Below are 13,149 nucleotides of genomic sequence, written 5' to 3'. Positions count from 1 at the left end.
GAAATGTGACAGCCTTTCTTACGTTTTAAGTAGCTGTATGTAATTGTGTGTTCCAGTTAGATTTTCCTCCCTCGGTGCCATAAATGTACCGCTGTCAGTGTGGGATCCCATATTTATTATTTCTTAGCTTTTCTTTCATACATGTCCAAGTGCTCAGTGAAGAATGTTGGTACCAGTGTCAGGGATCTATGTTTTGTGTTTAATTTTGATTGCTGTTTTCTTTCCTTCAAATTCAGTCTGATATTTAAGAAGGGAGATCTCTCTTCCCTTTGCTGTTTTTCAGATATTACCACCATTAACAAAAGTGTTGGCAGCAAAATTTGGTCCTTGTTAATATTGGCATAGCTTCTTTTCTTCAAAGCATGCTTTAGTGAAACCTGGGCAAAGTCATTTCACCTCAGAGGCTTTGTTCAGAATGGAGTTTAATGAATAGCTTAACTGAGGGTGCACAGAGGCAACTGCAGCCTGCTGACTGTTCCTCTCCACTGTATTTTCTTTGTGGTACTAACTGCAGTAGAAGTCAATCCAACCTTCAGCCTGATTCTCCATTCAGTTAGATCAGATTTACTCTGTAGTAACTCCACTGAAGCCACCAACTTTATTCCAGACTTACACCAGAGTGAATACAGGGAGGATCAGTTTACCCCTATTTTTTCCCCTGACTCTGAATAAATCACAGAAAGTTATTTGCTGAGTTAAGCAGTGCTCTTTTTGAATACTCACAATTTGAAATACAATTCTGTGTTGGTAATGTTCTTGATTTCATGAGGTCTATCATGCTTTAACCCCAGCCAGCGACTAAGGACCACACAGCCGCTCACTCACTTCTCCCCGACCCAGTGGGATGGGGGAGAGAACCAGGAAAGAAAAAAAATAAAACTTGTGGGTTGAGATAAGAACAGTTTAACAGGACAGAAAGGAAGAAAATAATAATTATAATAATAACAATAATAAAAGAATTGGGATATACAAAACCAAGTGATGCACAATGCAATTGCTCACCACTTGCCAACCAATGCCCACTTAGTTCCCGAGCAGCAATCCGACCCCAGGCCAACTCCCCCCCAGTTTATATATTGGGCATGACATCCCATGGTATGGAATACCCTGTTGGCCAGTTTGAGTCAGCTGCCCTGGCTGTGTCCTGTGCCAACTTTTTGTGCCCCTCCAACCTTTTTGCTGGCTGGGCATGAGAAGCTGAAAAATCCTTGACTTTAGACTAAACACTACTTAGCAACAACTGAAAACATCAGTGTGTTATCAACAGTCTTCTCATACTGAACCCAAAACATAACAGTATACCAGCTACTAGGAAGAAAATTAACTCTATCCCAGCCAAAACCAGGACAGGTTGAATAAAAGTAATAGGTACTAGTACTCTTTTTGTCCTGATCATATTTTGTATTCTCCATAGTTTATTAGAAATATAAGCAAAGAGTTAAAATAATAACTGTAGAGCAATTGCTTCAGAAGTATCTATTAAAAAACCCAACTCATTATAGGAATTGTCACAGGGAAATAATTGCCATAAAAACATCTTAATGCCATTAGCAAGCTTTAGGTGTTCCCCCTATGAAACAAGTAACAGTTTTCCCATACATTTAATTTAGCTAGCTTAATGAGTTTCAACTGGTGCCATTTTTTGGTTCCTAGAGAACATATAATGAAATCCTATGTCAAAGGACCCCAGTTTATCTCTTATTTCAGCACAGCTAGGTCTCTGGCATAGAGCAGATCACCTCCACAGAACAAATTCACTCACAAAGATATGGTCCAAACCAATATATTATACATGTGGAAAAAAGCCATTTGCAGCTTACTTCCATTGGTGACTGCACAGGACTATAAAAGTTTAAGGCTGTTGTAGATTTGGCATACAGGCTTTCGCTGTACTGTCTGTTGTCCTGATGGGATTTACCATTCTGCTGCCTATGTACAAAGGGAAGAATATTCCCACTGGCAATTTAAGATTCCTTAGCAGGGGCAAAATCAGCCACTCTTTAGAGACAAACATGCTTGTTGCGACTAACGGGAAGTGAATGACAAATATGCACAAGCTAATGCCATGTACAGGTTCAGAAATAACTTATCCTGTTTGTTTCTGTTTTTCTTCAGGAGGAAGAAACACACAAAGGAAATCTTCAAAGGTGAGTAAAACTTACAGGGAAAAACCCAGCAAATATTCAGCTGCCAGAGCTATAGCTCTGGCACCCAAAACACAGACCTGGGGCATAACTGTACCACCTCCTAAGCAGCCTGCGAGCCAGATTAATGGATTTACCCAGGGATTAATTTGTCTCAATATGCTTGTGTTCTACTCTGATTAACTTGGGCTACATTCAGCTGTGGTGCACAAAGATCAAACTGTATGAACATGCATGAAGCTGCAGCTTACAATGAAGGCTACACCTACCTTAGCAAGTAGTGCAGACCTGTAGACATCAGCATATAGAGGAAAACAGTTGGTGCTGAGGACCTGACATGCCCCTGCATGTCAGGCATATTTTGCTTTGGACTAGTTCTGGTCTGATCCCGTGGGCTGAATACCCACCTAACCCTAGAATGCATTAGTTGTGCTTCTGGAGAGCATCTTCCAGCTCACTTTCATCCCAAAGAAACCCAGCCCATGCCCTCTGAGATTGCCCCTGATGCAAACCAGAGCATCTGAATAGGACATCCACTTCATAAATGGCACTCCTGATCTCACCTAACTCCCTAACATAGATGCACCCTAACTGCAATTGGTGCTTTTGATTAAAATCTCAATTAAAATCTCACAGTGTGATTTTACTGTACCTTCCAGATCACTGATCTATAAAACCCACTTCTTACTGGATCCTCACCCAGCTTGAGCTACTTCATTGAGCCGACTCTGATAACTACACTCATTTGCATTTTTAAGTAGTCCCATTCAGAAGGCTTCTTCTTTTGTTTGATTTTTTCTTAAAACGAAGCAGTAGGACAACTCAGCTGAATGCTTGTGTTTTGTACAAACTAGCAAAATGCAGGAAAGCCAAGAATTCAGCCTTATCACATAGCGATTCCCTTTGGTTGAATTTTAGCACAAGCTCAACTGGCCAAGCCAGTTCAATGTAACAGCATCTAGGCTGGATGTCCCACCTCGCTATGCACCAGCTGTGCAGCCTGCGCAGCCTCAGGAGTGGGGGTGGACTTGCTGATTTCCCAGCAAGTCAGAAATACTCTGCACTTGCTTTGAAAAGTGTGCCTTGTATTGTCGCAAACACTCATTTTCTGTGAATGGTATATTTCTGAAATGCATCCTACTGCTCCATATTTCAGACATTTGCCAAGCAGTAATCCATGAGAAAGCAGTAAATTAAGAGCCATTAATAAACCATTTGGTACTTTTAAAGACACATCAGGAATGCTTGTGTTTCACAGCTATTTTAAAGATAATAAAAGGGAACATTAATGAAAGAGAGGGCTAAAGTGGTTTTATATATAAGCAGATAGTGAAAGTTGGGTTTCCTGAGTTAGTTTGCTGCTGAAAATAAGTCTCTCTGTGAGAGTTTCCAAGCCTATGAGTGACTCCCTCATGTTCCCCTCTCCAGGGCGATGTCTGTTTCTTCCATGTCAGAATTTCAGCGCCTGATGGATATTTCTCCGTTTCTACCAGAAAAAAACTTGCCTTCATCCAGCAGCAAAGACGACATAACCCCTCCCCTGTCTCCTGATGATCTGAAATACATTGAGGAGTTCAACAAAAATTGGGATTACAGTAACACTAGGAATCATGGTGCAGCCACCGAGAAGCCTGCAGAAGGCTGGGCAGAAAGGACAGAAATTGGGAAAGCCGGGAATGATTCTGCTTCAGATCCCTTCCAGGCATGGTACCTCACCACCAGTGTCACTATGACAACTAACACCATGACCAGCCCAGAGCACTGCCAGAAGCAGCCAATGAGGAGTCATGGTGTAAGTGAAAAAATGGGGGTTCGTGTCTTTCACAGCCCACCGGTTGTCCGTAGGTTTGATAACTCAGTGATAGCTGGCAGTGAAGGGAAAAACCAGGCTGAGCCAGACTTCCTGTTTTCTGTGACCAAAGCTATGGGGAATGTCACTGAGACAAAAGGTGCTTCCTCGGATATGTTTGGAAGATGGTCTTGTGACCTGGCCAAACATCATAAGGATTTTCTGGAGAGTGGTCTTCATCCCATTGAACGTCCTATTTGCACTACTGTGGGCTTTGCCTCACCCTTGCACAGCTTGGAGATGTCCAAAAACATGAGTGATGATATGAAGGAGGTCGCTTTCTGTGTCCGAAATGCAATACGCTCTAACTCTAATTCAACAGAGCCTCAATTTAAGGACACTGCGTGTCAAACCAATGGTATGAGAACGACAGGGACTCAGACCACCCAGACAATCAGTGTTGGCTTGCAGACAGAAACCCTGCGCAGTATCACCAGCAGTCCACACAAATGTCTGACACCAAAGGGGGGGTCCACACCTGTCTCTTCACCATCCAGAAGCCTAAGAAGTAGGCAAGTGACCCCTGTCATTGAAAAGGTCCAGGCTAAGTTTGAGCGCACATGCTGCTCCCCCAAATACGGCTCTCCAAAGTTGCAAAGAAAAATCCTTCCCAAATCAGACCAGCCAAATAACCGGACTTTGCCTGGCACACCTCAGAAAGGATTCAGTGAGTCCGCTTGGGCTAGATCAACTACTACAAGGGAGAGTCCTGTCCACACCACTATCAACGATGGCCTTTCCAGTTTGTTCAACATTATTGACCATACCCCCATCTTTCACGAGACCTTCCAAAAATGCCCCAGGTCTAGCAGCCGGTCCAGGTCAGCAGAACCCAGACCAGAACTGGGCCCAGTGCAGGAGCCATGTACAAATGCCCGTGGCAGATCACCCAGTCCTCTCCGGTTGGGGACAGAGACACAAAAGGAAGAAGGGACTGAGGTGACAAGTATCAGGCAGGACTTATCTGCTCCTCCAGGGTACACACTTACAGAAAATGCTGCCAGGATCTTGAATAAGAAACTTTTGGAGCATGCCTTAAAGGAAGAGAGAAGGCTACCTTCACACAGCCCACCAAATCTTAGCAATGACAACAGCACAGGAGAAATTGTCAAAGTAGATCCAGGGTCCATAGAGGTAATGAGTTTGTTTGTTTTTCCTCCTATAGCTAAATGCACTCTTCTTTGAACAAATGCGTTACGTGGTCTCTTGCAGTACTAGTGAGTATTTACAATGAATATCTTAGTTCTGTCATGGTACCACCAGCGAGTCCCAGTCATGAAACTATTGGATTAGTCACTGAAGAACATTAAAGAATTAAGTTTCTATCCTGACAGCTTATCGGGCTTGAAAGCATCAGAAGAGCTTTATCCTTTACAGGATAAAGATGCCTTTACAGGATAAAAATTGTTCTCCGCTGAATGACTGGGGTAAGGATTTTCTGTCACAAGACACACCACATTACAGATGCTCTAGGGACTCTAGGTTTGAGTAAATTTCTCTTTTATGCTGGATGGAAAGGTAGACTCTTTCTCCTACACAAGGATGGGTGTTAATAAGTTTGTGTGAAAAATAGTCTCTACAATACCCTGAACCAAAACTTTAGGGCATTCAGCATACCTTTTCTGGATGCATCTGATTAAGTTTGGCTCGGGTCTATGAATGTGATTAAATGGCATGACATTTGGTACCAACTGTTGCTGCCTCACAAAAATAAGAAAAAGAAAGAAAAAAAAAAAAGATAACTTGTCTAAGCACATACCTACTTAGCATTTAAGAACTCTTTATTGATATTTTGCTATCAACAGTGTAACAGTCATCATCTGTCTCAGCAAGTATGCCCAGGTATTGGGGGTCAGAGTCTCAGGTATGGTAATGTGCTAGAGCAGTCAACAAAAAAGAGGGTGTAATGATGGACAAAAGCTTTCAGTTATCAGTGTCTAAGCCTCCTGTTTCTGGTTAACCTTTGTGCACATGAAAGTGTTGCCCTGAGGAGGCGTGAAGAAGCTGAATTATGCCCAGCTCTTACCAGCATGTGTTGCCTTTCTGGTACAGCACTGGAATGGCATGTACCCTGCTGGTTGATGAAACTCCCCAGGGCAGGGGCAGGAGCCCATTATCCTCTCTGCCCCATGCTGCCCCTTCAGCATCCTGATGTTTTGGTCATCCTCAGATGCAGGGCAGCAGCTCCTCCTTGATCCCTGCGCACCCCAGACATCCCACTTTGGCCTCGCTGGGCTGACTCCTACCGCCCCTGCCTCAGCCTCCAGGGAAGGTTCAAACGCCATTTTCTAACTCAACATTTGGCTTGAAGGATTTGTGGGGACCTAAGTGCTGAGACTGTTGATCTGCAGTTTGCTTTGCACTAATGGGTAGTTCTCAATGGACAGTCGGTTCCTCTTTTGTAGGAAGGGAATCCCCCTTTTTGCTCAGAGGATGTGATCTTTTTTTGCCTAACAGAGGAACCAAAGCTGAGGATGCATTCCCCATATACAGTCTAAACAGATATAAATAGGGAAGTTTGTACATATAAAAAAGAAACCACATGCACATTGTAAATAACAGTGAATTAAAGTGGACTTTGTGCACAAATTTCACAGAGAATAAAAGTGGAAAGCAGCCTCATTTATTTGACTCTTTCTAGCTATCTCTGTATTTTGTCTTTAGTTTGAAATAGTGGGAATGCACTACCAGTCCTTATTAGAAAGTGTGTTGTATTCTTACATGTTCAACTCAGCTTTGCCTTCAAGGCATCCCTGGAAACTTGATTTCCTCCTGCACCTTTTAAATGTCTCAGCAGATTTCAAGTATAAGTAAACGGATGTCATCCCACATCATCACAAATTGCTGATGGCAAAACACAACTAGCATTCAGTACCTGAGTTTGATGCACGGCGATATTTTGGTCAATGCTGTTTAGCAAAAACTCATTGACCATCAACCTGGCAGAAAATTGCTCTCTTGTGAATTCTCAGTATCTTCTGCCTCATTTTTTGAGTTCCAAGCCTCAGAGCTAAGATTTGTTTTTCGTTGCAACTCTTACTCGGTTGTTATGACTGTTGTCTAGGTGGGCAGGTTATGATCTTTTGGGTGGTCCTGTCATTTCTCAGGAATGTTCATTGAAAAGGAAGGTGGTGGGCATTCACATGATGAGCTTTGCTTTTCTTAGGTGAGGTGATGCTGTACAAGATAATGGAGCATGGGTTTGCTGCTGAAAAGAAAACTGCAAATAAGTTTAGACTCTGCAGATGCCTTGGGTTATTTATGGATTACACTGACCACACAAATTACACTTTGTACAAATTTCATTTAGCACATTTTGTACAAAGCCAGATGCAGCAGTTCAGCAAATTATGATCTAGTAGGAGGCAGGCTGTTCTTGGGGCAGTGTCATGTCAGCACTGCCCCAGCCACCCTCCCATAGATCGCTGCTCTGCTTCCCCCTCACCTGTTGGTTTCTGGCCAAGACAAGTGACCTTCTTGCCACCGAACACCTTCTTGTTTCTGCAGTCATGGCATGGTGTATTAATGACTTTTAGACATTCATGGAGCACCTGTTTGTGGCTTTTCTTTAATTTGAGCTTCTGAGTGGTTTAGTTACATAATTTCCTTTTATATTTCTGCTGCAAAGATGAAATCTAGTTCATATATATATTTATATATTTACATACATATGTATGTGTGCATGTGAGTGTATATGCGTACAGAGTAGTAATAACTTTGTATCTTCTAACTTGCCCAGAGCTTCTTAGAAGCAAATTCATATCTACCCAGTGCAGCCTACTCATGTCTTATCCTGCTAATTCACTAAACCACTAACTTGCATATCATGGGGTTTATAAATACTACTATTAAAAATGCAGATTAACATTACCTACCTAACAATGTAAGAGCTATATTAACATTTTTCTTCTATGACTAGCAAGGGTATAAATCATAGAGGTTACACAACAGTCCTGGACTGGGGGTCAGACTCATTTCTGGAGACAGCACTATGAAAGGACTGTCCACACAGACCCACGGAGGAGAGGGCAGCTGCTGCATCCTCTGCTTGCTGGGGCAGAGCAATTGCCACACACTTGCCACTGAGCCGTTCAGCATGGGAGAGGGAACGTTAAAAAGAAGGGAAGGTGGTGTCATAATTAAAGGGCTTTTGCTTTAGTTTGAGTCTCCCATCCAGTGTCACTGTTAAGCAAGGGAGAAGGGCGAGGCAAAGGGCTGTCATGAAACCTGAGCAACATAAGCATGAGCAACATGAGCAACACAAAATATCATTTGCTTTTTCACTTGTTAAAGACTTCCTAAGCAGAAAATACAGCTTTATTCCTCTTTCATAGTAATGTGATTTTTCCCTAGCACTAATCAAGGTTGGCAAAGGATAACAGATGTCTTTCTCTGCTGAGTAGAAATGTTTGTTTAATGCTATGTCCACTGCTGAGACTGTGCTAGGATTGTAAAAGGTTGGTTTGTTTGCTCCCTTCCTTTCTAAATCTTTTCTGCTTGTGGCTTATCTTTTTTTTATTATTATTAGTTCCTGTGATAGCGGTGGTAACATGATCTGAATGGGTAGTAACATCTGGAGACTTCTTCCTTGCTGACATGAAATCTTCACTTTAAAAAAATAATTGATTAAAACAGTTCTTTCCAACCTACTTGCTTTCTTTTTCTTTTCTGTCTGTTCTGTCCAGAACCAAACTGTCTTATTAACTGCCCCCTGGGGACTCTAACCCTACCCGCCTCACTGCTGTAAGTCCTTTCTACTTTGTTTCCAGAGCTTTCCAAAAGCAGCCATTTTTTACCATGTGGGTTAACAAAGGGAAATAAATGACCACAGCTCCAGAGGTATCAGTGCGCACCCAACATCCCTGTGGAGTCCTTTGTACACAATGGTCAGTAAGCACTCAGGACAGGATCCCATCTGCCATCTCCTGTGGCCGCATGGGCTATGAAGAGGTCACAGTTAAGTGAAAATTTGTGCTGTTGGGGTTTTTTGTTAAACTTTAAAAAATTGGCAAAATTTAAGACCAACATAAAGGTACATTCCCTCTGGCCATGGCTACAGCAGCAGGTGGAGAAGGCTGCGGAGGGGGCTCCAGCACCAGCCTGTGGCTGACAGTCACCTTTGCTCATTAAGCTGTTCCTGGCCCGGTTTTGGCCAGTGGCCGGGGTTGCTGCAGCTGAGGGAGGAAAGAAGCTGTGCAGACATGAGCTGTGACCATTGACTCTGCCTCAGAGCCAGAAAACTCTTTTATTTATTTATTAGTATAGGCATAGCCATGGTGGCTGACAGCCTGGCTTAGGAAATAGCTAGAAACTAAACCTGAAATCATCTTTCCCCTTTTCAATGTCTGGGCTAAGAAGTGCTGCCTCTCCACCCACTCCCCCAAGCAATCACCAAACTAAATTACCCACAGGATATTATTTTTTTTAAAACATTTCTAGCTATGACAGCTACATGTGGTAGGTGAGGAGGGGGTTTCTCAAACCATTCTGGACAGTTTTCTTGTCATGGCTGGATTTCCTTAGCGCATGACAAGGAAGCCGTGCTGCAGGTGGGGATGACTGACTCAGCAGCCAGCACGTTATAAGATTACGCTGTCAGTCACTTGTTGGCCCTGGAACAACATCCATCCCTAGTGCAGCCTTGTGTTGTGCTGGGCATGTGTACATCACAGATAAGATGAGCTTAACCCTGCTGTTCAGTAAAAGCTGACCAACATCTGCGGGTGTGCTGGAGAGAAGCTTTTGAACTGGGAGGCAACAGTGGAAATAAATTTTGTTGTCACCATGCTGACTCTCATTTACTGCTGTGAAACTAGGATAAAGCAGCCAGAAGCAAGCAGCACTATAAAGAGATCATTTTAAGCCACTGTTTAGAAAGAGGCTAAGACAAAACCCGCAGATCTCATAGCCTCAATTCACCATGTTGCGCTGCCTGTGAGTGTTGCTATGCACATGGATTTATCTTAACAAATCTGAGTCTAGTGGCAGCTTTCACAGAACGTATGTTGCCCCAGGCACAATGGGATAAGCTGAAGTAAGGACACGGAGTCAATCTTCTTGTTAGCACCAACTTATATTTCAGCCTTACCATTGTTTTAGCAAGGGTTGCTCTGAAGTTTACGGCACAGAGATGGGCTGGGGGGCGAGGATGGAGAGAGGCAGCGGTGTAGGCCTAGGCTCCATAGCCCCCTGACCAGCTTCTGTGGTGGCTCACTGGTCTCGCTCTCTGTGAGCGCCGAGGGCAGATGAACACAGCTCTGCCTTGAGCAGTGATGTGCAACTGTACATCACCCTGTTGGCTGCATATTGCCCAAAGGCACCAAGGTTTGCCCTTTGCAGAGGTTTCCCCAAGTCTGATGATGCACTCTCCCCAAAACACAGGCCTGCACAAGCTCCATTTCCCATACCTCAGTTCTGTGATCTTTCTGTCATGTAACATTCTTGTTTGGTCCTCCCACTGCAACGGAGAGGTTCAATGGCAGATCACCTTGTTTTTCACTGCCAGTCATATCATGTTACCTACTCCAGTATTCTCCATCCCTAGTCATGTTTCTGCTTCTCCATGTGAAAGAGTGTGCTGAATCCTTTCCTTCCTACTTTATCATTTTACTGATACCTTGGTTTTCCTGTGCCTTACCGTGCCAGAGCTTTTCCTTTGCATTGTATTGTTTCTGGTCTCTCTCTTCATCTATCACCAGTTTGGATTCTGATTTTGAGACTGTTTTTTATTGAACTCTCCTGTCCGCTCCAGTGACTGCTTCTCAGTGTACACATTTCTATAGGTTGACAAACTCCTCTGATTTGCTTTTATAAGTTACAAAGTATGCAGTGAAATTCAGAAGATTGGCTTTGGCACGACGAGACAGACTTGCTCCTACAATCACTCATCTTGATGTAAGGAGCATTCAGAGTGAGGCAGGAAGCCTAGTTGTGCTATGAGCAAAGTCCATAAATATTAGAGACAATTACCAACTTAGTGTCAGAGTGAAAAATCACAACTGCAGATTGTTTCTAATCGCAAAGGCAGGCTAACCAAGCCTGAACAGTGGAAAGTTGGTGGAGGAATAAAATTTCTGTTTTCTTCCATTTCTGTGAATGTCATATTTAATGTACAGTACCACTGAATCCTGTAATTCAGGCTTCAGCAGCTGGCAGTAAGAAGCGATGTTGCAGAAAATGAAATCTGTAGCTAAGCCTCATCTTTAATCCTGCTGGAAATCATAACTGCTCCTGTAGTCATTATTCTGCTGCTAAGAAGTCTTTCCTGTGTGTCAGTCTGAACTCTGAAGCAGACAAAAGGAGTCAGTGGTTGATTTTCACCGCACTTGCAAATGCCAAACTTAGCCCTTTTATGTCAGGTCAGCACTTAGAGCAATGTGATGTATAGTGGATTTTCCAGAATTACCATGCAAATGTACTTTTCAGCTCTTCTCTTTCTAGCATAAGGAGAATTAGCAAATGGAAGTTTGTCAGCTACTCCAGCTCATCCCAGACCTCTTTCTTTCATTCTCTCCTTACCTATTCCACAAATCACGGACATACATGCAGATACCTGGAGCCCACACACAGCCAGATGTTCACTGCTTGCTTTTGTCCCGTGACATGACAGATGCTTAGGTTTAGTTTGAATTTTTTGTTTCTTAATTCTTTGCGCATCCAGATGGCCTCTAATGCAAGTCACTAACTGCTGTTTTGCTCTCTTGGCTGCCAAGGAACTACCTTGTTCTGCACTAGCCCCGTCCCTCCAACCCTGCTTCTCCCGGCCAGAGAGACCAGCGAACCGTCGCCCACCGTCACGATGGGCTTCACATTCCCCTACTGCCTCACAGTCGCAGTCCACCGGAGACCTGACTTCCTCAGAGGAGAGCGGAAGCAAGGAGCTGCTGGCAGAAACCCCCAGCCAGGGAGGCGAGCCCACCTGACTCTGCACGGGAGCAGAGGGGCTGCAACTTGTCTCTGCCAGGTCGCCTGCCAGCCACCTGTGCCGCTTGAAGAGAGGTCTGCTTGGAGACGTCAAAGAATGTTCTCAGATGCAGCTGCTGAATGTCCGACCTGGGAAACAGAGGTGTTTCTAGAATGAAACAGTTAATGTGCCTGTAATATCTTAATTTTTTTCATAGCTGAGAAAACTATTTTTGTCTCCATCTTTTCTACATACAGTATATTAACAAAAAAAAACCAAAAAAAAGGGTAAAAATTATATAAAGTAAAATTTAAAATAAAATGTAAATTAAGTTTTAAGGGAATTTGAATACGTGCTTGCGCTCTCTCCAAATACTGACTGCCTTTTGGTTATATTTGCACTGTTATGTTTTCAATTTTGGTTTGGGGTTTTTTGGGTTGGGTTTTTTTTATTTCCTATAAAACTAAGGTCTTAAGTTAATTTTATTCTATTGTAATGTCAGTGTTACTGGTTTTTAAAAGTAAGGTTCTTAAAGATGCTTCAACTGTCTGAAGCGATACCTTTCAAGTAGTGAAGAAAGCCATTAAGCTAGTTCACTAAACTTGTACTGAGATGGAGGGGAATACAAGTAAACACAAGAAAAAGTGTAAAAAAAGAATGCCTCAGAAAGTCCATTTATGGAGTTAGCTGTAAAATACACCTACAATACTTGACTTGCATGCCTCTGGGTCCTCGCACTTTAGTGCATGTAAATACTGCTACTGTACCATCACGTAATGTGAGTCGATCTGTTTCACTGTAATATTGTGAATTTACCTGTACTGTACTTTTATTGTTGGTATTCTTGCATTGACTATACAAAAAGAGTTTTTAAATTATTGTTAGCAGTTCAACTGGCTATGTACAGCGTTTACTGAGAACTTCCTTCGTTTTAGGAAAATCATGGAGATCTCTGGGCATACTAAATTGTAACTGGTCTTGTTTAAGAGTCTGTTGGAGACCATGTGAAGTGGAAATAAAACCCTCAGTATTTACAAGCCGTTTGAGTGCTTTGTGATTTTTTTATGGTGCTACTTCCCAGGTTCATTTAACTGGGGGGGAGAAGCCCCCAAAGTCTTCCTTTATTCATAAGGTAAGAAGAATGCTTCTGTATATGAAATAAATCATGGCAAAGCCAAATATTGTGCTGTGCTCCACAGACTCTTGTGAGCACTAGATCAGGCCATGGGAAGGTTTCTAAATTCCCTCACTGA

At 42.9% G+C, this 13,149-nt stretch overlaps 1 protein-coding gene across 1 annotated transcript in view; it reads left to right on the top strand.

Moving 5' to 3' along the window:
- Nucleotides 1-12,933, top strand: part of MTCL1 (microtubule crosslinking factor 1) — a 100,754-nt gene extending 87,821 nt beyond the window's left edge. The window contains exons 12-15 of the mRNA XM_010584830.1: nucleotides 2,116-2,147; nucleotides 3,573-5,127; nucleotides 8,679-8,736; nucleotides 11,706-12,933. Of these exons, the coding sequence (XP_010583132.1) occupies nucleotides 2,116-2,147; nucleotides 3,573-5,127; nucleotides 8,679-8,717 (1,626 nt within the window). The 3' untranslated portion in view covers nucleotides 8,718-8,736; nucleotides 11,706-12,933. The remainder of the gene's footprint in view (nucleotides 1-2,115; nucleotides 2,148-3,572; nucleotides 5,128-8,678; nucleotides 8,737-11,705) is intronic.
- The last annotated feature ends 216 nt before the right edge of the window (nucleotides 12,934-13,149 follow it).

The sequence above is a fragment of the Haliaeetus leucocephalus genome, unplaced genomic scaffold (assembly GCF_000737465.1).
Source record: "Haliaeetus leucocephalus isolate CR32 unplaced genomic scaffold, Haliaeetus_leucocephalus-4.0 Scaffold1007, whole genome shotgun sequence".
Lineage (NCBI taxonomy): Eukaryota > Metazoa > Chordata > Aves > Accipitriformes > Accipitridae > Haliaeetus > Haliaeetus leucocephalus.
Note: the sequence above shows the minus strand (reverse complement) of the source record. Positions and strands in the feature narration are given on the sequence as shown.